Source organism: Mesoplodon mirus (assembly GCF_964341445.2).
Source record: "Mesoplodon mirus genome assembly, chromosome: 17".
NCBI classification, from domain to species: domain Eukaryota; kingdom Metazoa; phylum Chordata; class Mammalia; order Artiodactyla; family Ziphiidae; genus Mesoplodon; species Mesoplodon mirus.
The window spans coordinates 66,910,281-66,938,276 of record NC_138993.1 but is presented as its reverse complement, the minus strand read 5'-3'; the positions used below and the strand labels follow the sequence as shown (position 1 = coordinate 66,938,276).

The following is a 27,996-nucleotide window of genomic DNA, read 5'->3' as shown; positions in this document are numbered from 1 at the left end:
ATTCATGGGCATGAATGAAATGCCAGGGTCCTAGCAACCCGGGAAGCAGCAGGTCACTTCAGTGGCTGCCACTGTTTGTCGTTGTAAATAAAATACTACTTTCTGGAGGCAGCACTGACTCATTCCTTCTTATTTCTTTCCTCTGCAGTTGGAGGAGAGGTGGCTAAAAGGTGGAGGCAGCCGAAAGAGCGGGAGAGGGCCAGGGGTAAGTCTAGACACCGTTTCCTTCCATTGTCTTCCCTTCCTCCTTGCCCCTCCCTCACCCATTTTCCCTTCTCGTGGGTGGACGACCCCGCCTTGGTCCGGAGCCCAGAGATGGTGGGGTTCAACCCCCCTCACTTTTTAGCTAAGTTTACAGCTCCTAGCATTCCAAGCGGGCTGTTTTCCAGTAGCCAAAGCACCGGGAATTAACAGCTCTCGGCCTCTCCCCTCCGGCTTTCCTCCTTGGGTTGGCTGGAAACTTCACCCAGACACCGAAGAAGCTCCGCCCTGGTAGTTTTGAACCGGCCACTGGCTGAGGCTCCGCTGGGCACTCTCCCTCCCGAGGTCCCCCTGCCCGAGGCTCTGCCCTCTGGAAGGTCGCCTGGAGCCCGCTGCCCCGGGGCCGGGCGGAGAGGGGTGGGCTGGCGTGGAGGGCAGGAGAGAGATGGTAGAGCAAGAGCTGGTACTCACCGCGCCCTCACCGCCCAGACCCGCTGGGCGCCCGACCGGCCCGTACTTGGGGGGCGGGATGGGCACGTGGTCCACCCCCGGCTCGGACCGGTCCCCACCCCCGGCTCGGACCGGTCCCCGCGCTCCACTCGCCGGGGGGTCGCCTCAACTGATGCCCCCTCCCCGCACCCGCCCATCCACCTCCCCGCTCCGCTCCGCCCCGCCCCGGCGGCTGCGAGGCGGTGCAGCCCGCCGGAGACGCGCGGACCTCCACCCGCTCCAGCAGGCTGCGGCGCAGGCGGCTGCGGCCTAGGGCGCCGGGCGGCCGCGAGCCTCCTCCCCCTCCCGGAAGCGCGGGGCGGGGTCCCCGGCCGGGCCGCGGGGGCGGGCGCGGGGGCCGGGCCGGGGCGGGGCGCGCTCCGGGCTCGGCGCTCGCGGGCTCGGCCGGCTGTGCCCGTCCACTCCGGCTCCAGGCGGCCAACGCTCGGGCCCAGGCCGCCAGGTTCCAGCCGAGCAGCAGCAGCAGCAGCAGTCGCGGCGGCAGCTCGCGGGGAGACCCCGCGCTCCTCGCAACCCCTCCCCAGTGCGGTGCATGGAGACGAGGCCCGCCGCTCGCCCCTGAGCCCGCCGCCCGGCCCGGGACCCGCAGGGGCTGGGGTGGCCTCGGGCTCCGGCCGGCCCCGCCGCCCGAGGGCTGCGCGCGGCCCGCGGGCCTCGTCGCCCGCGCGGATCGCCGCGGCCCGGCCGTCCCGTCCCAGGAAGTGGCCGTCCTGACCGCCATGGCTCACTCCCCGGTGCAGTCGGGCCTGCCCGGCATGCAGGTAGGCAGGGACCGGGCCGCCGAGGGGAGGGAGGGATGCGCGGGCCGGGGCGGAAGCGGGGAACTTGGCGGTGTAAACACGACCCCCCCCCCACCACGCTGCACCTTCCGGGGTCGCGCCGGCCTCCCGCGTCGTGCTCGCAGCGCCCGGGGTGCCCTGCCCAGCGGACGCGGGTGCGTGTGTGCAGGGGCCTGGGGGCCGCGGCCCGGAGGCGGCCCTCGCCGGCCGGGAGTCGCGGCGGTCGAGGTGGGGGGATGTGGGGCTGCCGGCCGCTGCGCCCTCCTCGCTTCCCTCTCCCCCCGGGGCCTCCCGAGCCGCAGGCCCCGCGCCGGCCCATTCCCGGGGAGAAGTGATGTGGAGAAATGCCCTCGGAGGCCCGGCTCGCTCTCAGGGCCCCGGCGCGGGCGGGGGTCGGTGGAGGCCCGGGTTCCCCTCGGCGAGGGGGCGGTAAAGTTGAGGGGCGGGGGAGGGCCTCGGGCGCGCCACGGCTCGTCCCGGGCGCGGAGGGCGGAGGAGGCAGGGCGGGGTGGAGGAAGGTGCCACCGCCAGCTCCACTTCCAGCGCGTCTGTTCCGCGCGTTTCCTCCCGGTGCAGACGGAGGGGAAAGTGCGAGTCTTCAGCCCTTCTGGAAGAAGGAATCGGTGGCACAGCGTGTGGATCCCGGGACTCGGGGCTTTGGCTTGGAGTCTTGATTGGATCCAGCTGAGTCCCTTCCCAGTAAATCCTCTCCGTTGCCACTTTGTGGCCTCTTGGCCTCCCAGTGACTTTTTTTGGAGTGGGGTAAAGGGGGAGAAGTTGAATTTCAAATTTACACGGATGCTTTAAGGTTTTTCGCCATCGGGGACTGTTTTTAGCCCTTTGAAAGCTAACACCACCGTCCTTGGCTAATTTGTAATGTTTGTAAGCGCGTAAATGGGGGCAAAATGTTTGGGATTAAAATGTGACGGTACAGTTAGAGAACGTCTTTAAAGTTTGGCTCTCCCGGGTTAGCCGAGCAAGGGAGCAGGGGAGCTTTAAGAAAACAAACACAAGTATCCCAGCGGACTGTCTATTTTCCAGCCTTCTACGGGCTCATTTCCCTCCCCCGCCCCCCACTCTTGAGGGCTGAGAAGTGCAGTATTCAGACCTGGACTCCATAGGAGCCGGGAATCTGCCCCGCTCCTTAAAGAGAGAGCATTTCTCTCCCTCTAAATCTGAAAAAGAAAACGATTTCATTGTTAGGTTTGATATCTAGAAAAATAAGAACACAAAGTTACCAGAATTGTAGCCTCTTTAAAAAAAATGTTGTAACAGTTAACATTAATAACTTGACGGTGCTTGAAGAAAGCTGTCCTTGAATCTCATGTAAAGAGCTGTTAAACTCAACACGCATTTAAAACCTCAGCTTCTGCTGACCGCTAGGTAAAAATCAGATGTGGTTTCTTGGTATTTCCTAAAAATACCTGCTTTGGTTTGGTTTGGTTTGAATTTAGAGACAGGAAGGCAGGGTGAACTGGGTAAAAAATTATTTCTGACCAGTAGAGCAAAAAGGGCCTCTTGTAATGATTAAAAAATACATTTGCTGTGTACTTTCTTTAGACAGACTCTTATGCTGTTAATCAGGTTGTAATCTAGCACACTTGCCTCACTTAGAGTTTACCATGGAGGTATTCAGCTTTTGTGGAAAGCGAATCAGTTTAAAAAGGTACTTAAAACCTCGCTGGCTGGTGCCCTGAAGTCAGTATCAGATGGTCACCAGGTGGTGTCTAGTCTCAACACTCCTTTTGTCCTCCCCTTTTAATTTTTTTCTTCAAGAGTGTGGGCCAGAATTCTTAAATCTTGGGAAAAGAAGATACGTTTCTTTTAATAATTTGGCCTCCCAAATGTATTTCCTAGGTAGTGTTACAAGGGAACTGTTTTTATTTTGCTTTCTCAGTGTAAAGGCTGATAAATTTTTGTTGGGTTGAAACAACCGAATTTTCAGCTGTTACAGTTTTAGGGGCATGGAGGTGGCTTCTGACAGAGTCATCCCTGTATTTAAGTGCATCTACACACTGTATGATGATTGTTTTTAGTGTGCCATTTGGGGAAGAACATTCCTTCCCTCTCCCTTCCACTCCAAAAGAAAAACAACCAGCACGTTTATTTCCTACGTTGAATCGGCAGCTGTTGCTGCCCAGGGAGGCCTTCCTCAGAGTTGTTGTTGAGGATTAAATTAAAGGCACACCTGCCTCGGACTGCTCTCCAGGCTAAAACAGGAGGAAAGAAGCACTAACCCTCCTGTGCTGTGTCCTGATATATCCCATAACCTCCCTTTTTTCCTCTCTCATCTCCTGATGAGGGTTCGTAAGGAGTTGGCTCAAAAATTTCAGAAAGGGGCTTCCCTGGTGGCGTAGTGGTTGAGAGTCTGCCTGCTAATGCAGGGGATACGGGTTCGAGCCCTGGTCTGGGAGGATCCCACATGCCACGGAGCGGCTAGGCCCGTGAGCCACAACGACTGAGCCTGCCTGTCTGGAGCCTGTGCTCCATAATAGGAGAGGCCGCGATAGTGAGAAGGCCCGCGCATCGCGATGAAGAGTGGCCCCAGCTTGCCACAAGTAGAGAAAGCCCTCACACAGAAACGAAGGCCCAACACAGCAAAAATAAAATAAATAATTAAAAAAAAAATTTCAGAAAGACAGGAGAGGGAATTCAGGCAGCCTAGGCAAAGATGCTTAAAAACTAAACCTGAATGACAGCATAATTTCAGTGGAAACATCCTTTTCATTGTCTTGCAAATCATTTTTATGCCTCTTGATTCTTATTGGTACTGCTTGAGGCACAGGTGTAACGTATGTATGCCGTTTTCTAGACGTGGAAACCAGCAGAGACTGAACTGACCAAGGTGAGATAGTGCCTTATGGGGCAAAGTTGTGATTGGAAACCAGGTCTTCCCTGCCCTCAGGACCCATTCTCTTACTCACCATGCTGTATTATTGCTTTATTTTTACTCTAGGAAACAGTAATGCTTATTTCATTCCAACTTGGGTTTGCTGAAGAAATTAAAATACGGTATTTTATTTGTTCAATCAGCACCCGTTATTGAACACTGTTGTGCCGGGTGCTCGGTGAGGGTTGATGACTGTAAATCTGAGTGAGTTGAGTGATCCTTTTTTTTTTTTTTCCCCCCGGTATGCGGGCCTCTCAGCGCTGTGGTTTCCCCTTTTGCGGAGTGCAGGCTCAGCGGCCATGGCTCACAGGCCCAGCGGCTCCGCGGCATGTGGGATCTTCCCGGACCGGGGCACGAACCCGTGTCCCCTGCATCGGCAGGCGGACTCTCAACCACTGAGCCACCAGGGAAGCCCTGAGTGATCCTTTTTAATAACCTTTTCATGAAGGCTGCCAGGGGCCTTTCCTTTTTTTTTTTTAAAACCTCCCACACCCCAGTTTCATATTAGCATGGGGGAAAAAATAGAAATCATGAACTGAATGTAGTAACGACGAATAGACATAAAGAAATTCGGTTGAGTTGTGGATTGAACTACTCCCTGTCCTTCACTGAACATTTGTTGCTTCTCTCGATTTAATTCAGCTCCAGCTGCGGGCAGCAGCGTCCATCAGCCTTCAGCTGCATAGGTGGTCATTTAAAAAGAATTCGATTTCGGCTTATAAGTTTCTATAACGGAATTTTATCGGTCACTTGAAACCTGTTCTGGACCGTGACCCACGTGAGAAATATAGTTTACATCAAGACCTGAAAGTAAAAGTTTCAGAAGACAGTCCTAATGTTCACTACTTGTGACGTACTGTTGTGTGATGCATTTTATTAAGAAGACAAAAAAAGAGCTGTTGCAAAACTAAATTGATTTCACAGCTGGCTGAATTATACTAATTTGATATGTAACATGTATGACAGGACCTGAGTTAGTTTAGCATGTTTTGAGGATGTCATACATGTAAGATATTCTCATATTTGAAAGTACAGACCGTTTACAGGAACAGCTGGAAAACGTAAAGTCCCTACTTATTAACATCATCTGTGCGTTTCTCTGGCTGCTTGGAGAGACCTTTGCTGAGAATGCCCCTCTGTGTGGGGAGAGAGAGAAATGTTTAATGGCCAGTTTGGGTGCGTTGGGAACTTTTCTCCAGTGCGCTTGCTTACCCTGGGGAAACCTGTGTGCTCTGGAAATCTGGGAAGTGAAGACAAACAGAAGGGCAGCTGCATTTAATCTTGCCTTAAGAGCTCTGGTACTTTTTCCTCCGCGGGTGTGCTCGTTCAGGGTATTTGTGAGGTGGAGGCCCTGAAGGCACCTTGAGGGCCAGGCTGACCCGTCGAATGTGGTCCAGCGTTGGCCTGGACGAGGAGCCGCGTCCTCGCGGCGCATTTCTCCAGCAGCCGCGGCAGGCGTAGGTGAGACCCTCCTTCTGGCCGGTGCTCAGGAGGCCAGCAGCCTAGCGAGCGCCGACTGGGGTGCTCTCCCCAGAAGGTTCAGGTGAGCCGGGGAGCGGTGCGCAGAGAGCAGGGCGCGGGGTGCGAGGGCGGACTCGCGGCGCCCAGCCGGGGCCCTGGAGCTGGAGGGGCGGCAGCCGGGGAGGGGGCCTGCGTTCCCCGCCGCCTAGGGCGGCGCATTGTCCGGACACTGCTTCCTCCGGGCACGTGGTGGGCCAAGGTGGGAGGATGCTGGGAGCGCTGGCTGCTGCTGGGAAGGCGGCGGCGGCTTTCTGGGCGAGAGGCCCCCAGGATGGTGAGAGGAGGAGGCTGAATGGTGGGAGGATCTCGTGTCCGCACGCAGCGCAGGTGGACCTTTCAGCAAGGTTGCCTCAAACCTTGTAATGTGAACTCTTAGCCAACATTTTATAGTCTTTATTACTCTCCTTCACGCCCCTTGCTTTTGACGTTTTCCCATGCTCTATGCTATAAGGAAAATAAAGACACATTCTCTGTTATTGTTAGTAGCCTATATTTAAGGTGTTTTTTTTTTTAATACCCATTTCAAGACTTCATATTCCCTCTTCTCTATCACCAAAATTTAACAGTGTTAAGACTGTTCCGCTTAAAGTCAGTTTTGGAGGGGGAGGGTCGTCAGAAGATTAAAATAGAAAACACCTTGGAGGAGTCCAGGACATTTTGGTTCTGATCCCGTATCAGGGAGTGTTCTTGATAGTACTTCGCGTACAACCAGTGACCTTCAAGTAGAAATTGGTCAGCTTAGATTTTTCTAGGCTGCTAACGCAGCACCGTGTCCCGGCGGAGGGCAGTTTCGGGTAAGTGGCATCGTTGCTTTCTCGTTCCTTTTTGTCATTTTTGCGGTCCTCTTTGAGTTAACCCTTCTGGTGTGTGGAGCAGGGTTTACTTCCTTGATGCGACTTGACACGGCTTTTGAGTTGAACAGGTTTTCTTGGACTTTGGTACGAGATGCAGTGTGAGGAGTTGAGCCTGTGAAGTGTGTGAAGAAATGAGCCTGTTGGTAGCTGTTGCTCCTTCCTAGTGCATTTTACAGTCACACTGAGGCCAGGGTCCAGGAGCCTGAGGATCTCTGGGCCGCTTTGCTCTCTTTTTGGGTGATTTCTCCCTGTGATTCAGAATTGCCTGCTCGGAAACTCCATACCTACAGGAAATGGACCACACCCAACCCAGTCCTGCTGTGGCTTTTTTTGGTGCTTGGACTCGGCATTGTTATCATTAATGGAATCTTGTGGCGGGTATGAGCGCAGGAAATAGAAGTCGACTCTTACCCCTCTATTGCCACTCAGAGTCAAGCACTGTCATCCGACTGGTCGTTTCCCTGCCGTACTCCTGTTTTTGCAGTGCAGTACCTTTCAGACTCTCAGAGCTCAATGCTTTGAGAAGGAGAAAAACAGAGCTGTTACAGCACCTGGCTCCTGGGGTGGATGCCGCGTTTCCTAATCCTAAATGGCTCCCTGGTTTCCAAGATTTAGAGGAGGGAAAATAAGATGAGATGCCCCTTTGCTTGCGACAAAGCGTAAAGCATCCCGGTTGTGGGTTACAAAGGCACTTGGTGTGCACCCCCCCTGGGGATGGCACTGTCCACTTACAGACCTTCCATTATATTTTCAGGAGGGTCTTGGTCAGTAGAAGGAGCCCTGTTGGTATCTGAATACGTTGTGGGAACTTTTTGAGTTTTACATTAATGCTTACCAAATACGTAGCCCGTGTTTATCTTCCCACTAAGTCTCTTCCTGTTTTTAAAAAGACTTTCTGGCCCTAAGATTTGAAAGGACCGTGTAGGTCCAAATCCTTTGTCTTCTATTAATTACTTAGGATTTTTGTTTAGTTTTTATTTGAAAAGTTACGCACGTGGTAAGGGTTGTTGGGAGAGAGCGGTTCCTTGCCCTTGGCTTCCATTTCCTCCCCTCACCCCCTCCCAAGGCAGCCCCTTCCATCCTCTGAGCTGGCAGTTGTTGTTGTTACTTCTTTGTTCACAGAGAGCATTTAAAAATCGCTGTTTCTTTTTTCTCTGGTTTCAGGCATTGTCAGTAGACTTTGGACCCTGAAGATGAGGATTTAGTTCTCGTGTCCTTGCCTCCTTCGCTCCCGTGTCCCTCCCCTCCCTCTGCCCAGTGCACTCACGTTGGTGACTTCAGTTAGATTCGTGTGTATATTAACGTGACTGTGGAAACACGAAGCCCAGCCAGCCATGAGTAAACCAGGATTACTTTTCACATCTTGTTAGGAAGTTTATTTATTTATTTTTCTGGAAATGTAATTGTCTTAGTCTGTTTGGGCCACTGTTACAAAATACTGTAGACTGAGTGGCTTAAACAACAAACATTTCTCACAATTTTGGAGGCTGGGAAGCCCAAGATCAAGGCTCTGGCAGATTTTCAGTCTTTTGAGGGCCCGCTTCTGGCTGTGTTCTCACAGGGCAAAGGGGGAGGGGGTGCTCTGGGAGGTCTCCTTATAAGGGCAGCAATCCCAATCCTGAGGGCCCCACCCTCATGACCTGATGACCTCCATCACATTGAGGGTTGGGTCTCACCATATGATTTTGGGGAGGGGGCATAAACATTTACTCTGTAGCAGCACTTGTAACTTATTCAACCCCAAAGCCACTGCCAGTTGTTGAAACCTCCTCTTGGGAATTTCAGGTGAAGCACACAGGCTGTCTGTCCATTTCGCTCCTCTGGAGGGAGACTCCTTCCTATGAGCCTCCTAACCTGTATCGCTGGCATCCCCTCTGCCATCCCTTGTCCTCTTTGCCTGCATCCTTGGGATTCCTTGGGCTGCTCTCTCGGGAGGGCTTGTTTTCTGTGTCTCCTGCCATCTTTCTTGGTTTCCATGACTGCGCTGGTGGAGCGTATCTTGTCGTGGCCTTCCTGTGAATAGGGTGCATGGGAGATAGGTTTTTTTGAGGTCTTGGGTATCTGCACGTTTCTTATTTTTGCCTTTCCCCTCGACTGATATTTTGACATGGTGTTTAGTCATGGGGTGGAAATTACTTCCTTCAGCATTGTGACAACGGCTCCACTGTGTTTTAGCTTGCGGTGTTGCTGTTGAGGAATGCAACACCACACCGATACCGGAATCTCTGCGTGCAAGCTGTTTCATTTTTCCTGAATTTCATAAGATCTGAATTTTTTCTTTGTAATCTGAAGTTTCATCATGATGTGTCTTGATGTGGGTCTTCTTTTATTTTCTGTGACAGGTACTTCATAGGCCCTTCATCAGACAACTCAGGTCTTTTTGCTGAATTGTTTCTTTGATTCCCATCCCTCTCCCATTTCCCTGTGTTCACTCGTTCTTAAACTCTTTATTATTTGGATGCTGGACCTTCTGGACTGGTCCTCAAGTATTCTTACCCTTTGAAACCTATTTTCCATCTCTTTGTCTTTTCTCCTTGGCTTTCTGGGAGATTGTCTCAACTTTATCTTCCAGCTCTTCCAAAGAGTATTTCATTTCTGCTCTTGTTTTTTAAATTGTGAGGGCTCTTTTTGATTCTCTGAATGTTGTTGCTTTCTTCTTTCAGTCGAAATATCTGCTCTCATCTCCCTGAGTATGTTAATTGTAGTTATGTTGTTTTTTCCCTCGGAATAGATTCTCTTCCCCCACGGCTCCTTTGCCCCCCTGTTGGTTTTGGTTTCTGTTTTTTGTGGTAGAGGCCAACCTCGAATGTCCACTCATTTCAGAGTAGGGGACAAGCTGGTTGGAAGTCTGAACCCTGACTGGGGCTTTTTTAACCCCAGTGATGTAGGCGCTCCTAGTGGGCATGAGAGGTGAGGAACAGCTTATTTCAGTTTCTTATCGCCCTTTTTTTTTTGCGGTACGCGGGGCTCTCACTGCTGTGGCTTCTCCCGTTGCGGAGCACAGGCTCAGCGGCCATGGCTCACGGGCCCAGCCGCTCCGCGGCATGTGGGATCTTCCCGGACCGGGGCACGAACCCATGTCCCCTGCATCGGCAGGCGGACTCTCAACCACTGCGCCACCAGGGAAGCCCTTTTACCGCTTTTTATGCATTGTGCCTCCCTGCAGAAGCCTTCCCGTGAGCCTTCCGGCTGCTGCCTGTGGGCTGGTGGTTGTCCGCTCGTGGTCCCTCCTCCCGCCTGAGGTTCGCTCTGGATGAGGAAAGGCGCCGAGAGCGGGCACAGTGCCCCGTGTAGTTTCTCTCCCGCTCCTGAAACCTTCCATGTTCCGTTGCAGAGAACATGCTTTCAGTTTCCTTTCCTGGGGAGGCACGGGGCAGTTTCCTGGCTGTGGGCAGCAGGCAGGCCATCTGGGTGTCCCACCGCTTCTGCAGGACTTGCAGTCACTGCTCCCCTGGGGATTTGGCAGGGTGGGTGCAGTTGATTCTCTGCTTTCCCTGCCTCGAGCTTAGCATTTGCCGTCTTCCCCATCTTTCTTTCCACCACCCGCTTTCCAGCTTGTGGAATATTCTTGCTGTGGGTGTTCTCTCCCCTCCTGGTACGTGGAGGTTTAAAGCCTTTTTTAAGAAAACCCCCTTTATACTGTGATTTCAGTGGGGTTTCAGGATTGACCAAAGTAGATCTTATGCTCAGCGTGTGCTCTCTACCTGGAAATCACTCTCTTCAATTTATAGATGAATGAACAGAATTTGAATTCCAAGGTCAGGACTGCCCGGCCCATGGGGCAGGGAGGGACTCCTGAACCGCTGTCCTCTTCATCATGTGATGCCTTCTGGTTTCTCTCTGTAAGAAAAAGGCAGTGTACACACACCCTCGTTTTTCCATGTGTCTGTCTGTGACCTCCACCTCCCCGACTTGAATGCTTTCTTCCCCTCTGTCTCTCATTTTTTAGTCTCGGGATTCTGTGGGCACAGAACTGTTTTCAGGGCGCCCCATGGTATCTTGTTGGAGGAACCTTTGCTTAAGTAGACTGATGTTTTGGGGGTGCAGCCTTGGTCTTGGGATTGAGTGTAGGCTTCCTGGGAAGCTGGCAGCGCCACCGCCAGGGTGGGTCAGGTGCCCCTGGGGGACCCAGTCTGCACGTGTCTGGGGACTAGGTGCCTTGGACTCGGGAATCCCGGGCGTGGCTCAGTGCTGTTCCTCAAATGCTCGCGTTAGTGGATACGTGGCTCCAAGAGTGTGCTTCCTACTTAGAACAGAGTACCTTTGGAGGTAGAAAGGTACAGTGATAAACGAGTGGAAATGAAAAGTAATCCAGAACCTGGGGACTGGGTGTTGGTCAGCAGCTATTTTAGGCACAGTGTCCCAGCATCACTTTAAGATCAAGTTCAGTGTGGTTGACTCAAAGTTGTTAAATTGCTACCTGAACTCCTGGTGAACTGAGAACCTGCTGTAGAAAGGTCTTGTTTGAGCATTTCTTTCCTGTGTTTGATGCCCTTTCGTTGTACCAAACATTTCTTGAGAGGTAATTTAAAAAGAAAAAGATACGTAAGTACAAAGAACTGCTCAGTTCCTCAGCAGTTCCTACCAGGAGGCGGGTGGCTTTTTCCTTCTGCTGCACTGTGTTACCGGAATAGATAAGTGGGAAAAGTAAGTGGTCCTTTGGCGCTCCCATGTTGATGCTCTTAGTGGGAGCCTTGTAGGAAGGGAACTAAATTTTATTGCGCTCCTTCCAATACAAGGAGGGAGGGAGGAGCAGCTTATGCCCTTGGCTAATCCTCGGGGCCTCTGCTGAGGGAAGGGCTGTTAGACCAGTCTTACAGATGAGAAAACTGAGGCTTAATGCAACTCGACTAAGGCTCCCGCCCTGAGAGCAGAGCCCCGACTCCCTGACGTTTGGAGCTGGCGTCTGTGTTTTCTTCCTCCCTCCACCAGAGCGCCCCCGCCCCCGACGTGGCTGCTGTTTCCTTCACGACCAAATTGTGCATCCAGCTTCCCTGAGACCAGCCCAGTTCAGGGCTGGTCACTCGTGGTATTTTGGTCACTTTTATTTACGTGATTTTGTTTTTTCACGTTTGAAGAAGACTTTGTTCATGTCCCAGTGTTATTCTTAATTGACTTCCTGGAATTTAGGATTGTGGGAGTGGGGGGAGGTGACTGGTCCCTGTTCTGTTTCTCGTCGTTGTCTCTGCTGAGCCCTCATGCTGCCCTTGGGGAGGGATGGCAGCCTTTGATTTCTGTTTGTTACATCTCAGGTGTTGCCCAGGTTGTTTTGAACTGTGCAGAAATATTAACTGAAAAAAGTACACTATAATCTAACAGTGCTTTTGAGATTTCAGCGTTGATGCTCCTCAGTCACCTGGAGGGCTTGGTGGAGTTTGCATTTCTAACAAGTTGCCAGGTGTGTGGCTGCCTCAGGGACCACACTTTGAGCACCGCTGCACTGCAAAATTAAAAATCCTTAAATCCCTGTTGCTCCCCCTGGGAGCACCGTACAGCGGTGCCCATTTGAAGAGCAGCTCAGTGGAAAGTCACGGAAAGTCAGTGCTTGCGACTTAGGGCGTGTATTTCAGAGACTGGCTTCGGAACCACAGGTCTAACTTTGAAAATTGAATAGGCTTTTTTTTTTTTTTTTCTTGTGGTACGCGGGTCTCTCACTGCCGTGGCCTCTCCCATTGTGGAGCACAGGCTCCGGACGCGCAGGCCCAGCGGCCATGGCTCACGGGCTCATGCTGCCCCGCGACATGTGGGATCTTCCCGGACCGGGGCTCGAACCTGTGTCCCCTGCATCGGCAGGTGGACTCTCAACCCCTGCGCCACCAGGGAAGCCCTGAATAGGCTTTTTAATTGAAAGAATTGTTAGAATTTTTACTATGGCAGCATGTATTGCACACCTGTCAGGGGGCAGAGGAAGATGTGTGCTCCATGTCCTTTTGACTTTGGAACCTTATTTTTTAAGAAATGCATCTCTCAGAACTAGCCTTCATGGTTCTTTTGGAAAACCCTGAACCAGAACAGAAGCCCTGAGCCTGAAGCTCCTCCACAGCGTTCCCGGGATCATCTCTCAGCTGTTTTCATCATGTCACTCCCTGCTTAAAAACCTTGGGTGGCTTCCTGACCAAACATAAACTCCAGCTCAGAACTCAGGGCCTCGTGTTCCTACCTGGCTTCCTTGTGCGCTGCGTTCCCACCCCCTCGCCCCGCGGGAGAGCCTGCCTGCCCCGCAGGGTTGCCCCAGAGCCCTCTGCCCGGTAACCCCTGGTGGGCCGTTAGTATTTGTGTTCTGTTGCCTTTTTTTCCTTAACTGGATTGTAAGGGCAGACCTTCAGGGAAGGTCCCCACCATCAGTCCGTCCAGCTCCCCCATGATGTAGGCCCGTGAGGAACACCTGCTGGTGGAGGGAGGGGACAACTAGGAAACGAGTGGCCTCCTTGGGGCAAAATTGAGCTTCTTTTCTCGTAGTTTTTCCGCTTAGCACTTAACTGAAGATGTACATGTGTCTCTGAACTGAGAATACTGTTGTGGACCAATAGTCTTCTTAATGTTTGGGTTGTCAGAGATTTTGTGCTTTTATGTATAAATATGTATAAATAGTTGATTTGACTTTTTTTTTTTTTTTTTGCGGTACGCGGGCCTCTCACTGTTGTGGCCTCTCCTGTTGCGGAGCACAGGCTCCGGACGCGCAGGCTCAGCGGCCGTGGCTTGCAGGCCCAGCGGCTCCGCGGCATGTGGGATCTTCCCGGACCGGAGCACGAACCCGTGTCCCCTGCATCGGCAGGCGGACTCTCAACCACTGCGCCACCAGGGAAGCCCAGTTGATTTGATTTTTAATTCAAAAAAATGATCTGTATTTCTGTATTAGCAGTCTTTTATTAGAGTGTACTGTGATTAGCTAGACTTTGATCTTACAGGACTTGCTTATTTGAGGATGGTTTTGGGGGGAGTAGGAGACTTTTTTTTTTTTTAAGTGTTTTGTAATTTTTTTGCAGTTTGCTGTATGGCTTTTTCCAGTATAAGGGTAAATGGCGTATTAAGCAGACTTAGGGGATGGACTGTGTCTGGAAAGGTAGTTATGAGGTTTGGGCTCTTTTCTTTCCTTTGTTAATAAAGAATTTGAAGTGTTTGTAAAAACCCGTTTGTGTCATTCAGAATGCCTTCCTCCCAATTGTCTTTTTCAAGAAAAAATGAAGTGCTTACATGAAGTGAAACTGCTTGCGTTTCCTGGCCTGGTGACACAGGCTGCCTGTGTTTATCTGTGCAGCGGGCAGGATGTGATGGGATCTGTACACCTGACAGTGGTGGAGGTCTCAGGCCACCCTCCGCAACAGGCCTGGGGCTGTTACCGCCAGCAGCGCGAAGCTGTGGCCCTGGCTATTGCGGGATGGAGCTCCATTTCCCCATACCGTGAAGCAGTCATAGTTGAAAGTGATCACATGGTTTAAAATAGTTTTTAATGGAAAAGCAGTTTTCCCAGGGATCTACATATCCTCTTTCTCTTGGATGAACTACTGCTTATGTGAAGCAAAATGCTTCTTGAGACAAGACTTTCTCAGCCTTTCTCCCAAAATAAATAAATAAATATCATATATGCTTGTGCATCTAAAATGTGTTTTTATTTTTTTATTTCTCTTATATTTCCAAAAGGAACGAAACCCTCAAGGTCCTGAAAATTAATTGTTATGAAGGTGGTAAAATACCCTTAAGCCTTTTAATTAATTAATTTATTTTTTTAAAGTTACAAATTATTCTTTTCTTTTCTAGATTTATTTATTTTTATTTATTTATCTGTGGCTGCGTTGGGTCTTCATTGCTGCTCGTGGGCTTTCTCTAGTTGCAGTGAGCAAGGGCTACTCTTCTTTGCGCTGCATGGGCTTCTCATCGCGGTGGCTTCTCTTGTTGCGGAGCACAGGCTCTAGGTGCACGGGCTTCAGTAGTTGTGGCACGCGGGCTCAGTACTTGTGGCACGCGGGCTCTACAGCGCAGGCTCAGTAGTTGTGGCGCACAGGCTTAGTTGCTCCGCGGCATGTGGGATCCTCCTAGACCAGGGCTCGAACCCATGTCCCCTGCATTGGCAGGCGGATTCTTAACCACTGTGCCACCAGGGAAGTCCTTAAGCCTTTTTAAAATGGTAAAATTCTCAATGTTTTTATACCTAGCCTGTTGCATAGATTATTTCTTAGTATGTTAGGTACAGCCACTAAATAAGGCGGTGTTTAAATTCTAAAAAAATGATCCCTCTCTTGATTCGTCCTTGTGCATCAGAGCAGCTGTGATCCCTCTCGTTTCTCTCGGGGGCTGTGTGCTGCGAAGGCCCTTTGAGGGAGGGCTTCTGGGTGCTTGTCTGCTGCAGGGTTGGAGCTCCCTCCCCAGACTGGCCATGTTGTCTGCACATAGTCTTGTAAAAGACAGTGTGAAGTGGGGGTCTGAAGATGGGTGCAGAAATGGAAAAACACCCCTCAGTCCATCCCCCACTAAACTGTTTTTAAAGCACAAGCGTCTGTAATCCCACTACTTGAATAGAGCTGTTTTCCAGGCATTGTTTCCTACATTGTTTTCCACTCAGAATTGGATGGTAAATATCGTCCCCCATTTTCACGAAATTTCCTTGTGATGATTTTAATGGCATTTTTGACTCACCTCTTTGAGGTAAGGCATGCCCCATCCTTAGGACACGGGGTTCTAGCCAGAGCACATTCCCGTTTGGTTCTGCTGGTTGGATAGAATTACCTTGCTGCCTTCATTTTGCCTTTGGAGAAGGAAAACTTAGCCATCCTCCTCCTCCCACAACAGTGTCACTGGAAAGCGCTGTGGTGGTTATTTCATGAGTGTTTGTAGGTGATTGCTTCACTTACGTCAGTAAGCCAGACACTCACCAAGGGGTATTACGTATTCATGCTGGGCCCCTTGCCCCTGCGACAGCTGTGTCCTAAAGAGAGGACCCTACGTGTGGATGGGGGCCCACAGAGACTCTGCGTGTGTACACACGTGTTCATGTGAGCATTAATTCAGAACCACAGGGCCACTCCTTTCCGGGCTCCTGTCTGCGGTGGATGGAACAAGCGGGACGGTGGGCATCCTGCCTGACTGGATTGTGTTCTTCAGATGAATATTTTGTATATGTGATCAGCATTCCAGTTTTAAAATAGTTTATATCCTGCATGTCTCTTTTTAGCCTTTGATTTAATGAAAAGTTGTAGAAGATGTTGAAATTCACGGGACAATAAAAGGTGCAAATACGGTGACTTAAAATTACTGCTGTGGGGCCTCCCTGGTGGCGCAGTGGTTGAGAGTCCGCCTGCCGATGCAGGGGACACGGGTTCGTGCCCCGGTCCGGGAAGATCCCACATGCCGCGGAGCGGCTGGGCCCGTGAGCCATGGCCGCTGAGCCTGCGCATCCGGAGCCTGTGCTCCGCAACGGGAGAGGCCACAACAGTGAGAGGCCCGCGTACGGAAAAAAAAAAAAAAAAAAAAAAAAAAAAAAATTACTGCTGTGAATGAACATTCTGGCTCCCGGCACCCAGAGGATGGGTGTGCTTTTTACCCGTTTGACAGTGGATGCGTCCTGAGTGACGGGGCTGTAGTCGCTGAAATCACACATTATCGCGTGTACGTGTTTTCTTCCCGCCCAAGGCACACATGTGAGCCAGGGTCTGCGGGTGGTGGTGGTGCCAGTGATGACCACGGGCGCCTGGCTTCGGGGCCTGGGGCTCCGAATAGCCCCGCATCACTTCAGGTTTTCCTGCCACGTGGATTCAGATCAGTTTAGACCTCCCCTCCGAGGGAGTCATGAAAAAAACTTGGTTTTCAGAGACTTGGGGGATTTGGGTTTAGGGGCGTGGACCTGTGCTCCTGACATTCCACCATATATATTTGATGAATGGAAAAACTTACGGAGAAATACAAGGCAGTAGTGTGAAAGTAGAGCATTACTGAATTTTTCTAGAACCGTTTTGCTTTTTTTCTTTATTCAAATTAAAGCAATTTTTTCTTTATTGTGTGACTGATTGCCTTTAGTTAAATTTAAGTCTTACAAGAGTGATCATGGAAAGGGAAACTTGTCGCATACAAGTACAATGAAAGAAAAAGAGGACGTGTTGTCAGACTTCGTAAAGATCTTTGCTAATGTAAGCCGAAATACTAGGTAGTGATGTAGTCAGTGTGGCCATTTATTTTATAAAACAAAAAATGAATAAGGGATTTATTAATGTTTTCATTTGTAATCTGTTTCCATGATCACCACTGTTACAGTTTGATGCAAAAAGAAGCAGATTTTTTCATGTCTCAGAAATAAAGTTTAAACTATGGGCAGTTCCCAAGTACATTTCAGATTTCACTTGTAAGTGTGTTGGTTAGAAGTCCCACACATTTTCTTACAGAAATGAATTTATAAATGGTGATTAAGTTCTGAGGCTAACTTAGAAAAGCCTAACTGAACTATGACTTCCTGGTTCTGAAGGCAGGAAGCTAGTTAATCTAAGAGAGTTGGAGAAGAAGGAAGATTCACTTTTCTTGGTGCAGAACTGGTCCCGTGCAACATTGCTGAGTTCAGGCTGGTCTCTGGTACTGTGCTGCGCCTCCCTGTTACCACCAGTACCTTTACTCTTCATCCTTTAATGCCTTCCTGATACTGCAGCTCTGGTGTGAGTCCCTCTTTGCTACATTTCATTGAGAAGTTCTCAATGAAAATTCCTATTCTTCATTTTAAAATTGATTTTAGGTAGATGTTGGAAAAGCATTTATACTAGTTCATATAAGTAGCAGTTTTAGAGGAAGGAAGAATGTGTGTTGATCTAAATAGATATCTAATAGGTAGAATATTAGGCAGTGAAACATTGATGGCATGATACAGGAATGAGGTTTAGGGCTGCAGAGGGATTTGCCATGTGTCGGACACTGTGCCGGCACTGGGATTAGGAAGATAAATGATAACCCTGTGTTCAGGAGGCGTACAGTCTAAGAGCAGAGGCACGTGTGTAAACATACTTTTCTCTGGGATAAATGCAGTTGTAGAAGGAAGTATAAGGCGCAGAAGAAACACAGAGGAAGGAGTAATTATATCGAGAGGTGGCAGTTTGAACCTCAATAAAGGAAATGATGCCTGAGCTCTTTTTTTATTTAAAAAGGCAGAAGGAATCCAGACAATAGGATGTTCAAAAGCATGAGACTTGTGTTTTGTTTTGTTTTGTTTTGTTTTTTAATAGCACAGAGTGTTTGGAAAAGTGCAAGGGATTCAGTTTTGCTGGACTTTAAGGCAAAAAGAGAACAAGAGAGATGCAGTTGAAGAGGTAGTTGGGGACCAGCTCTTAAAGGGCAATGCTGACTGGTTTGGACTTCAGCCTGTTAGGTGATGCAGAATTCCCAGCAATGTTTCAAGTGGCAGAATGAGATCAATTTTGTTTTGAAAGTTTGGCACTTGGGCTGGAGAGGGCAGAGGCTGGTCCCTCAGGTGGGAGACCACTGATGCGGGACTGGACGGAGGCCTTGGTGGCTGGATGGGATTCAGGAGGGAGCCCTGGGCAGAATGGGCCGGCCTGGCCATGAGGGTGATGGAGGGAAGGAGGAATCCTAAGATGGCCTCTAGGGATCTGGCCTGGGTGTGTGGGTGAATGAATCATGGGGCCACCGATTGGCATAGATGATGAAGAACCTACACAGATAAGGAGTTCTATTCAGATGCCTGGAATGTAGGTGGAGGAAAGGAATAGGTGGTTACATGCCTGGGTCTGGACCTTGGGGGAAGAGTCCAGGCTAGGGACCAAGGCTGGTGATTTATGAATTAGGTCATCAGGGAGTGGTTAGCAATATGAGAATGGGCGTGAGCACCCTGGGGAGGGTGACTGGAAAGGGAGGAGCCCGAGTTCCAGATCTCACAGGCACCTGGGTGCTCCACCTGCTTCAACTGTTATATTCACTGTGAGGCCTTCTACTCTGAACTCTTTTGTCGCAGTGTCAGGGCAATCACAGTGTCAGTGATTTCCACCCTTGGCCCCAGGGTGGGTGGATGGGCAGGGAGGGGCGCTGTGTGGCTCGTCTGTTATCAGTGGGAGCAGTTCATGAGCTGATTGCCCGTAAGTCGAGAGCAGCTTGTAGTTTCTTGGGTGATGGGAGTTTTATTAGATAAGTCCTATGCCAGAGCTCCAAATACCTAGTATATACTTAATTTTGACCCTGACACTCTTTCATGTGTCGTTTGATGAATGTCATGCCTGAAGTAAGTAACTTTTGAATGAACTGGGTAGCACAATTTAACAAGGATGTTGTTCACACGTCTTAGTGTTTGGTTACACGGGCAAAAATTGCTGTAGAAGCCTCCGGTTAACTCTAAACCAGGCAGGCTTTCGTTGTACCCCACATGGGTGGTGCTAGGGTTGATGTGGTGCTTCTCACCGGCCTGGTGCGCCCTGGAGAGCAATCAGGAAACATGAAAGCCGTGTTGGGGATGGGTTGTTTGGGGATGATGTCATTAGAATAATTTTCTTTAATATTTGTTCAGTTGAAGCATCCTAAAATGCCAGTTTTGAACGAGAAGGGGATTTTAGAGTTTGATCTATCTAGTTGCTTTAGTTTAATCTCTTAAGAGGCACGATGTTTTAGAATACTTGGGGGTCTGGAGATGTCAATTTATAAAACTTGGCAGGTTAAATCCGAACTCCTGATTTATTACAGTTTTAGCCAGAGGTAATTTTAATAATTAAGGTGAAATGGCCCATTTAAAAATTCTGTAAAGAGTAGTGGGCACTAAGTGTTTTGGGGAAGTATGGGCTCTTTGGAGGAGTGGGGAACTGGAACAGTGAAGATACTCATTTTTAAAAATAGACTTTATTTTATTTGTTTATTTATTTATTTATTTGCGGTACGCGGGCCTCTCACTGCTGTGGCCTCTCCCGTTGCGGAGCACAGGCTCCGGACGCGCAGGCTCAGCGGCCATGGCTCACGGGCCCAGCCACTCCGCGGCATGTGGGATCCTCCCGGACCGGGGCACGAACCTGTGTCCCCTGCATCGGCAGGCGGACCCCCAACCACTGCGCCACCAGGGAAGCCCCCAGCCTGTATTTTTTAGAGCAGTTTAGGGTCACAAAAAAAATTGAGTGGAAGATGCAGAGATTTTCCCAGGTACTCTCTGCTGCCCGTCACTGTCTTGCACAGATTATATTTTTTATTAGGGATGACCCTCCATTGACACATCATTATCACCCGAAGTCCATAGTTTATGTTCGGGTTCACTGCTGTTGTGCATTCTGTGAGTTTTCATAAATGTATAAGGACATGTGGCCACCCTTCTAGTATCATACGGAATAGTTTCACTGCCCTAAAAATCAAGGAGGGTGTTTTTAAAGCATGTCATTTAGATTCTACTGAAATATTGTTCTGTGAATATGTGCCACTTTTTCCTCATTAGCTTCTGCAATCCTGAGCTCGGTTTGGTCCTCAGGGTCTCAGTCCCTTGCTATAATTCCAGTTCCTGTGGGAGGCTGTTGGGGATTTTAAGAAGGGAAAATACCACATGGTGCCGCCCCCCCCACCCCCGCATAAAGATTCCTTCTAAAAATTGAGCTGTTACAAATTTTAATTTATTTAAAATATTATAGAAGTAATATATAACAAATGGTAAAAAAAAAAAAAAGTGCAGAACTGTATGGTTTTATTCCCCTGGGGTAACTAATGTTGAAGGCAAGGAGTCTATGGTTGCCTTAATTGCAAAGGATTGTTCACTGTCTTGCATTTAGAACTGAAGGGAAGGCTGGGAATTCCATTTGGTGTTTTTTTCTTTCCTTTCACAGCAGTTCCATCAGAAATGTCACTAACCTCTAACCAAGACCCTTTAAGCAGTCCAGCTTCTACCAGCACTTAAGTGCTTTTAATACTCCTGATGAGCCATGATGCTCATTCTTCAGCCAACAGAGACTTAGTGGATGTCTGCTGTGCTTAATGCACCATGCTCGGGGCTGGGCAAGGGGGCAAGCTGCGCCTGCTGTCCTTAATGTGCTTATAGCCTGGCATTGGCAGACTCTGGCGAGCGCTGGTGGTACAGGGTGCTATTAACCAAAAAGTGGGTGAAAGAAAGGAAGTCGTCCTGGAGGAGGTGGCATGTGGGTGTGTGTTTGAGCAGTTCTTTAAGGGGCTCTAGTGGGTAAAGGGCACTCCAGGCAGAAGAGATCTGTTCCTAGAATTGGCTGAAGTTTGGGGTGACTGGTGAACGTGAGTAAGGTTATGGTTTTTCCTTCCCCTCCTCCTTCCTGAGATAATGGGGAAGAGAAAGTATGGGAGAGCTTGTTGTTTGGAGTATGATAAAAGTGCTGAAAAAAGAAGAGGAAGCATGATGGGGGTTTCAATCAGGTGGTGTCTCCTCAATGGACTGGATAATCCAGATCAACCCGGAAGTGACCTTGGTGGCTTCTTAGCTTCTTTCTGATTTGCCTGGGGAACAGATAATAAGGAGAGATTGGAAAGCTGGGTAGGCTTGATATTTACAGGCTGGTCACAGTATTCTGTATGTCTCTTTTTAAAACGTTGAGCTTAATCTTCACTCCTGATTCCGAAGAGAGATTTGTTTGTTTATTTTCTTTTTTTAAAATTGGGTTGAATACACTTGAAGCACGGTAGACAGTATATATGGTTTCATTTCTTTTGCATACTTAGAATTGGGCCTCTGGAACGAAACAGGATAGTTTTTACAAAAACGACTTGCAAATTAGTGATTTTACCTTTGAGCCAAGAGCTCTGGGGCTTCTCTCATCCAGGAAAAGGGTGGCTGCGGCCGTGAACCTTCATGGGAGGCCAGGGTATTAGGAAGTACAGTTGGACTTGGGTGATGGTTACTGGTGGTTTGTCTTTTCGGACGACAAAACTATAGGAGGGGAGCTGCTCCTGTTTTTTAAGGGGGAAAAACAAAAGAGGCAGAAGAAACGAGCTTTTACCTTCTCTGAAGCGTTATCTTAGTTGTTAACAACTGACAGTGGTGTTTCATGAGTTAGGATGAAAGCCCCTTTGCGGAAGATGGAATCTGGCTGTCATGGGGGACCCTGCAGTATTACAGCTCCAGCCACTGTAAATAAATGTGTGAATGTGTTAAATGAGTAAGTGAGATTCCTGTAGAAAAGTTAGGTCATTAAATGAAAGAGTTGTAAGATGGGACAACCTGCTCTGAGGTCACACCGAGCAGAGGCAGGCAGGGAAGAGGTGGGTGGCCTTAGGCTAATGGAGGAAGTTGCTGAGCTTTAGTTGACAGTTCGCTGACGGTATTTCAGAAGGTTGCGCAAAAAGTTCTTTTCACTGAGACCTTTGTGTTTCGCAGGGTGTGTTATCTAGAGTCTCAGGTTGGAGTTACCAGTGAGGTTGTATTAGCAACAGCCCGATTGCAGAGGCCTCTGCATCAGGACCACTGTGGTCCTAGCCCGGGGTCATGATTTGGATTAGTATGCACCTTGAAGGTCATATAGTAGATTAAGTGGTTCATTCGTTTTTCCTAGAGAAAGATGTGGTGTGAGGGAGAACAGTGATGTGTGTATGTGGTCAGGCGTGTGATCTGAGGATGAAGCCTTGAGATGGGCCAGCTCCTTGACACTTGCGTGATTTATCTATCCATATCCAGCTGTTAGTTGAAATTTACCGTGTGCCAGTTGTCTGCATTTCAACTACTACTGCATGTAATTTGGCAGTTGTGACTCAGAAGAAGAATGCAGCTAAGGCTTCTGATCAGACTGTAATGGGAACATGGGATCATTTGTTATGTACCAGTTTTAAAGAGTTAATTTTCATATTTTATTATCAGGAAAACTATAGTATGTGTGCGTTTTTTGGGTCCTTTTACAGATGAGTAAACCAAGTCCTAGAGAAACAAATAACTAGTAGGAGGAGGTGGATTTGAACCCACACGCATCTGGCTGCAGGTGCCACGTTCTTTTCTTCACACTATGCCAGGTTCTCCAGTGGCTTTACATACTGGAGTCAAGAATTAGGGTTTCAGCTGAGTTCTCAAGGGGGAAGGGAGGGACTGGTGACCCAACCCCATAGGTGACATCACTTCCCTGAGGGTTTAGCAGCAGATAGTTCAGTATGGATAGGAGCTACAGCTGGGGGTTGATACACTGGAGTTTTTTTTTTTTTTTTTTTTTTTTTGTGGTACGCGGGCCTCTCACTGTTGTGGCCTCTCCCGTTGCGGAGCACAGGCTCCGGACGCGCAGGCTCAGCGGCCATGGCTCACGGGCCCAGCCGCTCCGCGGCATGTGGGATCTTCCCGGACCGGGGCACGAACCCGTGTCCCCTGCATCGGCAGGTGGACTCTCAACCACTGCGCCACCAGGGAAGCCCGACACTGGAGTATTTGATCACATGGCTGATTGAGGCTGTGATTTTGACGTCTAGAAAAGGTTACTACTTGTATATGTTGTGCTTTGTTTCAATTTGTTCAGTTGGTCAGAAAGAGTTGGTAATAAGGCCAAGGTTATTGGGTTGATCGCTGAACAAAACTGGGGGCCTTGCCGAGAAAACAGGGATTGGCGGTTAAAGGTGACGCCTCCTGACCTTCCCCTGCACCACCCTCGCGGCATCCATACCCTTCCGAGAGTCAGCAGACGAGAGGTGTCTCGGTTACAAATACTGGGAAAACAACTCACGGTCAGCACCCTGGTGAAATTTTTTATCTGCATCTTTTTGATTTTTTTAATGTAAAAAAATGGCGCCTTAAAACAGGTATGGGAAGAAGGAACGCTGAGGCGTTAGAGGGCCCCGGAGATGGAGGGGTGAATGACTCTGAGAGGGTTCACGTGACAAACGCAAAGAGTTAATGTGCTGTGTCAGTTTTTAGTGGAGAGAAATCCATCTTCTTGGCTCTTCTGAGCTTGTTGCTTGGTTCTCGATGCCTTTTTCGAAGTGAGAAATGGGACTTAACTTTCCAGGTGGAGGTTTTGCCACCTGCATTTGTAGGAGTGGAGATAAGAGCGCCCGTTTGGGTGATAATTGGGAAGGTGAGCAGCCGGCCGGCTTATCTTCGGGTTGGTTGGAAGGAGGCCTGTTGGAAGGACAGCGGGCAGTCCCGAGGCGGCTGAGGCCTCTGTTGCCTCTGATAAGCGCTTGAATTGGCCAGTGAACGGGAGCAAGCCTCTGTTCACCGTATTCTTGGCAGAACTGGTCACCTTATGGGCTATAGTGTCCATATCACCTAAGCTTTTTGACAGGTCTGATAATTTCATCATTAAAAAAAAACCCAAATAAAAAGTCTTCTAAAATGAATTAACTCCAATGCTGTTTGATTTTTGTGACATGATGGAAAGGAAGGAAGAAGGCCTTTGACATTGAAGGGAGCGGGTCTTTTCATTTATGAGTCTGGCCACTTGAGATCTGCCTGGACTGGTAGGGACACACCTGACGCGAGAACATTGTCTCCAGGGAGACGGTGATCAGTGCCACGTGCAGCCTCTAAAAGGGCCTTAATCAGGGTCTGTTGTGGAAGGTGAATGGACTCATCAGCTGGACCCCTGCATCCTCCTCAGCCTCGGCTTCGTGATCATGTGTCTTGTCACATCTCTGTCTTGTTCTTTGCCTGCAAGAGAGAAGCCACATGTAGTGAAATGTGCTGTCTTTTAAATGGAACGATTTCGTATCACATAACTTACTTCTGTTCTTCTTCTTCAGTGAAACCTAGAATGGCAGAGATTTTAGGAGTGCTGAATTACATCTCCATCTCTTGAGAAATTCCCATGAACTCCCAATTTCTTTAAACTTTGATGTTTCCTGTTTAGCTTCAGAAAAAAAAATCACATGGTTTAAAAATAAATGCAGATACGGCAGGAATTACATCTTCTTGAGATTTGTCAGGTGATTTACCTTTTTCAGTCTTTTGTTTCTTGGTTCTCCTTATGGAGGGAATTGTTTAAAAGTAATGCAGTAATTGCAGTGTTTGGTATAATATAATTCAGGATGTTTAATCTAATATAGAAGGACATTTGCTGCTTTTAGCTTTTTTATTATAATAGATTGGTTTAGGGTAATGGATTAGAGAGGCCTGATGACTGCTCTTCTGTAGCCAGAATGGTTTGACCCAAGAACTCTGGACTGTAAACTGAAAATCTCCTTCGTGAACCTAGGCCTGGCGTTTTTTGATCTTTTAGTATATATGTGTGTCTGTTCCTTAAAAGTGGAAATGCTATAGTTCTGCCTCTCAGTAGATTTGAAAAATAAGCTCATTTTAAACAGTTGGGACAATGCAGAAAAACAGATTAAAAAAAGTAGATAACCACTGTTAATATTTTAGTGTACATCCTTCCAAAGTTTTTTTCTGTGAATGTATATTGCTTGCTTCTCCTTCCCCGCCCCACACAAACACAACAAAAATGGAATTATTCTACAGGTACTGCACTGTAATGTGCTTTTCTTTCTTAAACATTGAGATTCTTTTCCATGTCAGTAAATCAACATTATCTTGAGTGGCTGCTTGGTATTTCATTGTATGGCTGCAGGGTAATTTCTGTAATTAGTTGATGTCTGCTTAGGTAATTTGCAGCTTAAAAAGAAATTATGGTAATCTCCAATGAATATATGAATCTTTCCACTCGTCTAATTACTTCCTTAGGATAAACCAGAAGAAGTGAGATTTTTTGCTATTTCCTCATATCCATTTTTAGGTATAATACTTATGTATATATGGAATCGTCTTTGCTTCCATATCTGGCATCTTCTGTGTTCCCGTTTATCTTTTTAGTTTTTCCATTTTTACATGATTTTTTGTTCCGTCATTGTTTTCAGCAGTGTCTTGTCTACTTTTTGCTGCTTTTAATGTGATATTTATTTTAGTAATGATTTTTATTGTCTTTGTCTCCAACCATGTTGATCCTTTTTTTGAGATTATTTAAAAAAGAGAGTCCCAGTTTTAATTTGATCGAGTCAAGAAAAATATTTGTCTGAAATGTTTCCCCTCTCCCTTGGAAATTCCTCTGACATATCATTTGCCTTCTGCCTTTTGCATATTGTATTTTTTCACTGTCCCTTTCCTTTGAGAGGCATCTCTGCATGCCTGTGTGGGGCGTCCTCTGGCTTAGCAGGTGTCCTGGAGGGGCAGTTCCGTCTGTCCTGCAGGCTGCCCAGCACCAGGGCAGGGACCCCTGTGCCTCTGTCCTGCACCCCTGCCTGCCACCATCCTCTGCCCCGCTCGCACTTCCTTTGGGTGACTCAGCGATCTACTGGTTTGATTGTAGATGGACTTTTTTTTTCTGATTTTCATTTTGTTAACATTTTATTAACTGTGGATCACAGAGAGCAGCGTAAATGTGCCTTTCGTTTGCCGCCTTTTACTGGAAGTGTCCTTGTAGTTATCTTGAAGCCTCGGTTCCCTCGACAGGGCTGACTCCTTCGAATGGGAGCCAGGACGTCCAGGCTTGCCAGTCTGCTGCATGCTGTTCTCATTCAGTGTAGGACCGAGGAGGACCCAGGAGTAAAATGCAGCTTCGCTTGTGTAACAGGAGGTTCATCTGGGATAGAGAGCTGCGTGGACGACCTGACTAGATGTCCAGCGGTAAACCATCTTGATGGAGAACCTTTAAAGTTCTGCCTATTAGTTTTGTTTTTTTTTTTTTAATTTTATTTTTGGCTGCGCGCGGGCTTTCTCTAGTTGCGGCGAGCGGGGGCTACTCTCCGTCGCGGTGCTTGGCCTCCTCATCGCGGTGGCTTCTCTTGTCGCGGAGCACAGGCTCTAGGCGTGCAGGCTTCAGTAGCTGTGGCACGCGGGCTCAGTAGTTGTGGCGCACGGGCTTAGTTGCTCTGCGGCATGTGGGATTCTCCCGGACCAGGGCTCGAACCTGTGTCCCCTGCATTGGCAGGCAGATTCTTAACCACTGCGCCACCAGGGAAGTCCCTGCCTATTTAAAGCTTCCTTCCACAGTGTTTGCTGATCACAGTTTCCCGTTGGCGGGAGGTTGCGTGAGTCATGAGTCATTCCCATTGGTGGGCTGAGAAAGCAGGAACCCCGCGCTCATGGGGCCTCTGATGCTCCCCCCGGTTCTGTTCTGACCTGGCCTGGTTCCACCTGCCGCAGCTTCCTTTTGGCAGGGACCCGCAGAGGTTGCCTCTCTGGTCCTGTTTGGAGAATTGAAGGACTGTTGACAAGAAGCTAGCTCTAAGGACAAACTGTGGGGCAGGGTCTGAAGTCTTTGTGCATCTGGACCAAATCCCTTCTGGGGACACATCTTGATGATTCCAGCTCGGTATTTACAGACTTAGCCCGCTGGGGGCTGGCTGGCATTTCCCCCTCAGCGGGGGCGGGGTCCTGGGTCGTGCGTGACTCAGTGATGTCCCGGGGTGCCGCCTGGCGTGGCAGGGTCAGCTGCTCCGATCGCCGACCTCCTTCCTCTGCACGTCCCCTCCCACAGCAGTCAGAGCCCCTTTCTGGGGTCCCCACCCGTACTTGCCCAGCCTGCTGTGGGTTGGGAACCCAGGTTCTTGGCCTTCCTGAGAGTGTGTTGACTGTGGACATACTGCTCCGTGGGGGAGCCAAGGACCCCCTTGTGTGAAGAGCAGTGCGTGCTAATCCAGGCCTCCGGATTCGTGACAGCTATTTTTGTGCTTAGAGGCCTTTTTTTGCTTCATGCTTCTGGAGGGTTGAGGTTTCTAAACTCTGACCTCTGAATCAAAGCTGAGCTACTACACTTGAATAGCTGTGTGAGCTTCAGTTAAAGATATGCATACTTGCTGGCACACTTCAGCCTGGGAGCGAATTTGTGGCACTGTTCATCTGATTTGCCCTTCAAGTGTTTAGTTCTCTTTTTTGCGGATGCTCAGCTCTGTGGGTCCCTCTGTGGAGGGGGTCTCGGTGAAAGGGGGAGCTTTGGAGGAGGGCGTCGCCGGCACTGCTGCAGAGCGGTGCCGAGGCCGTCTCCCACTCCTTGCCCTGTGTTGGCATTTTCAGGCCCAGGGTGGCTTCGGTTGGGTGGCTTTCCCCTACACTCTGGCTGGAGGGTCTCAGATTTTGTTCTCTGTCCTGTTATCTCCACAACAAACCCGTTCTTGTCAGGCTGTATTTTAACAGTTTTGAGTTTGGAAATTATGGGGTCTGAACTTCAGCTGAGTTGTTGCAGCCATAGAGTGTGTTAATGCTTGCACACGTGGATGGGGAAATACAGTAAAAGACAAAGACTTAGAAGGTAAACTCTCTTGCCAACTTTCCCAGGGGTCTGCATTGCTTCCCCTCAGTTTCACTGTCTCCCCTCCATGAAAGGGGGATTTGATAGAGAGAGGTGCGGTGGAAATTAGG

General features: G+C 49.1%; 1 protein-coding gene across 2 annotated transcripts in view; it reads left to right on the top strand.

The window, feature by feature from the left end:
* Positions 1-1,076: 1,076 nt before the first annotated feature.
* STK24 (serine/threonine kinase 24) overlaps positions 1,077-27,996 on the top strand; it is a 104,942-nt gene continuing 78,022 nt past the window's right edge. Inside the window, exon 1 of one of the 2 annotated variants that reach the window (XM_082601932.1) lies at positions 1,077-1,472. In XM_082601932.1, the coding sequence (XP_082458058.1) occupies positions 1,431-1,472 (42 nt within the window). In that variant the 5' untranslated portion in view covers positions 1,077-1,430. Of the gene's footprint in view, positions 1,473-1,623; positions 1,646-27,996 lie in introns of those variants that run through there. The other variant, XM_082601933.1, reaches the window with a different exon arrangement.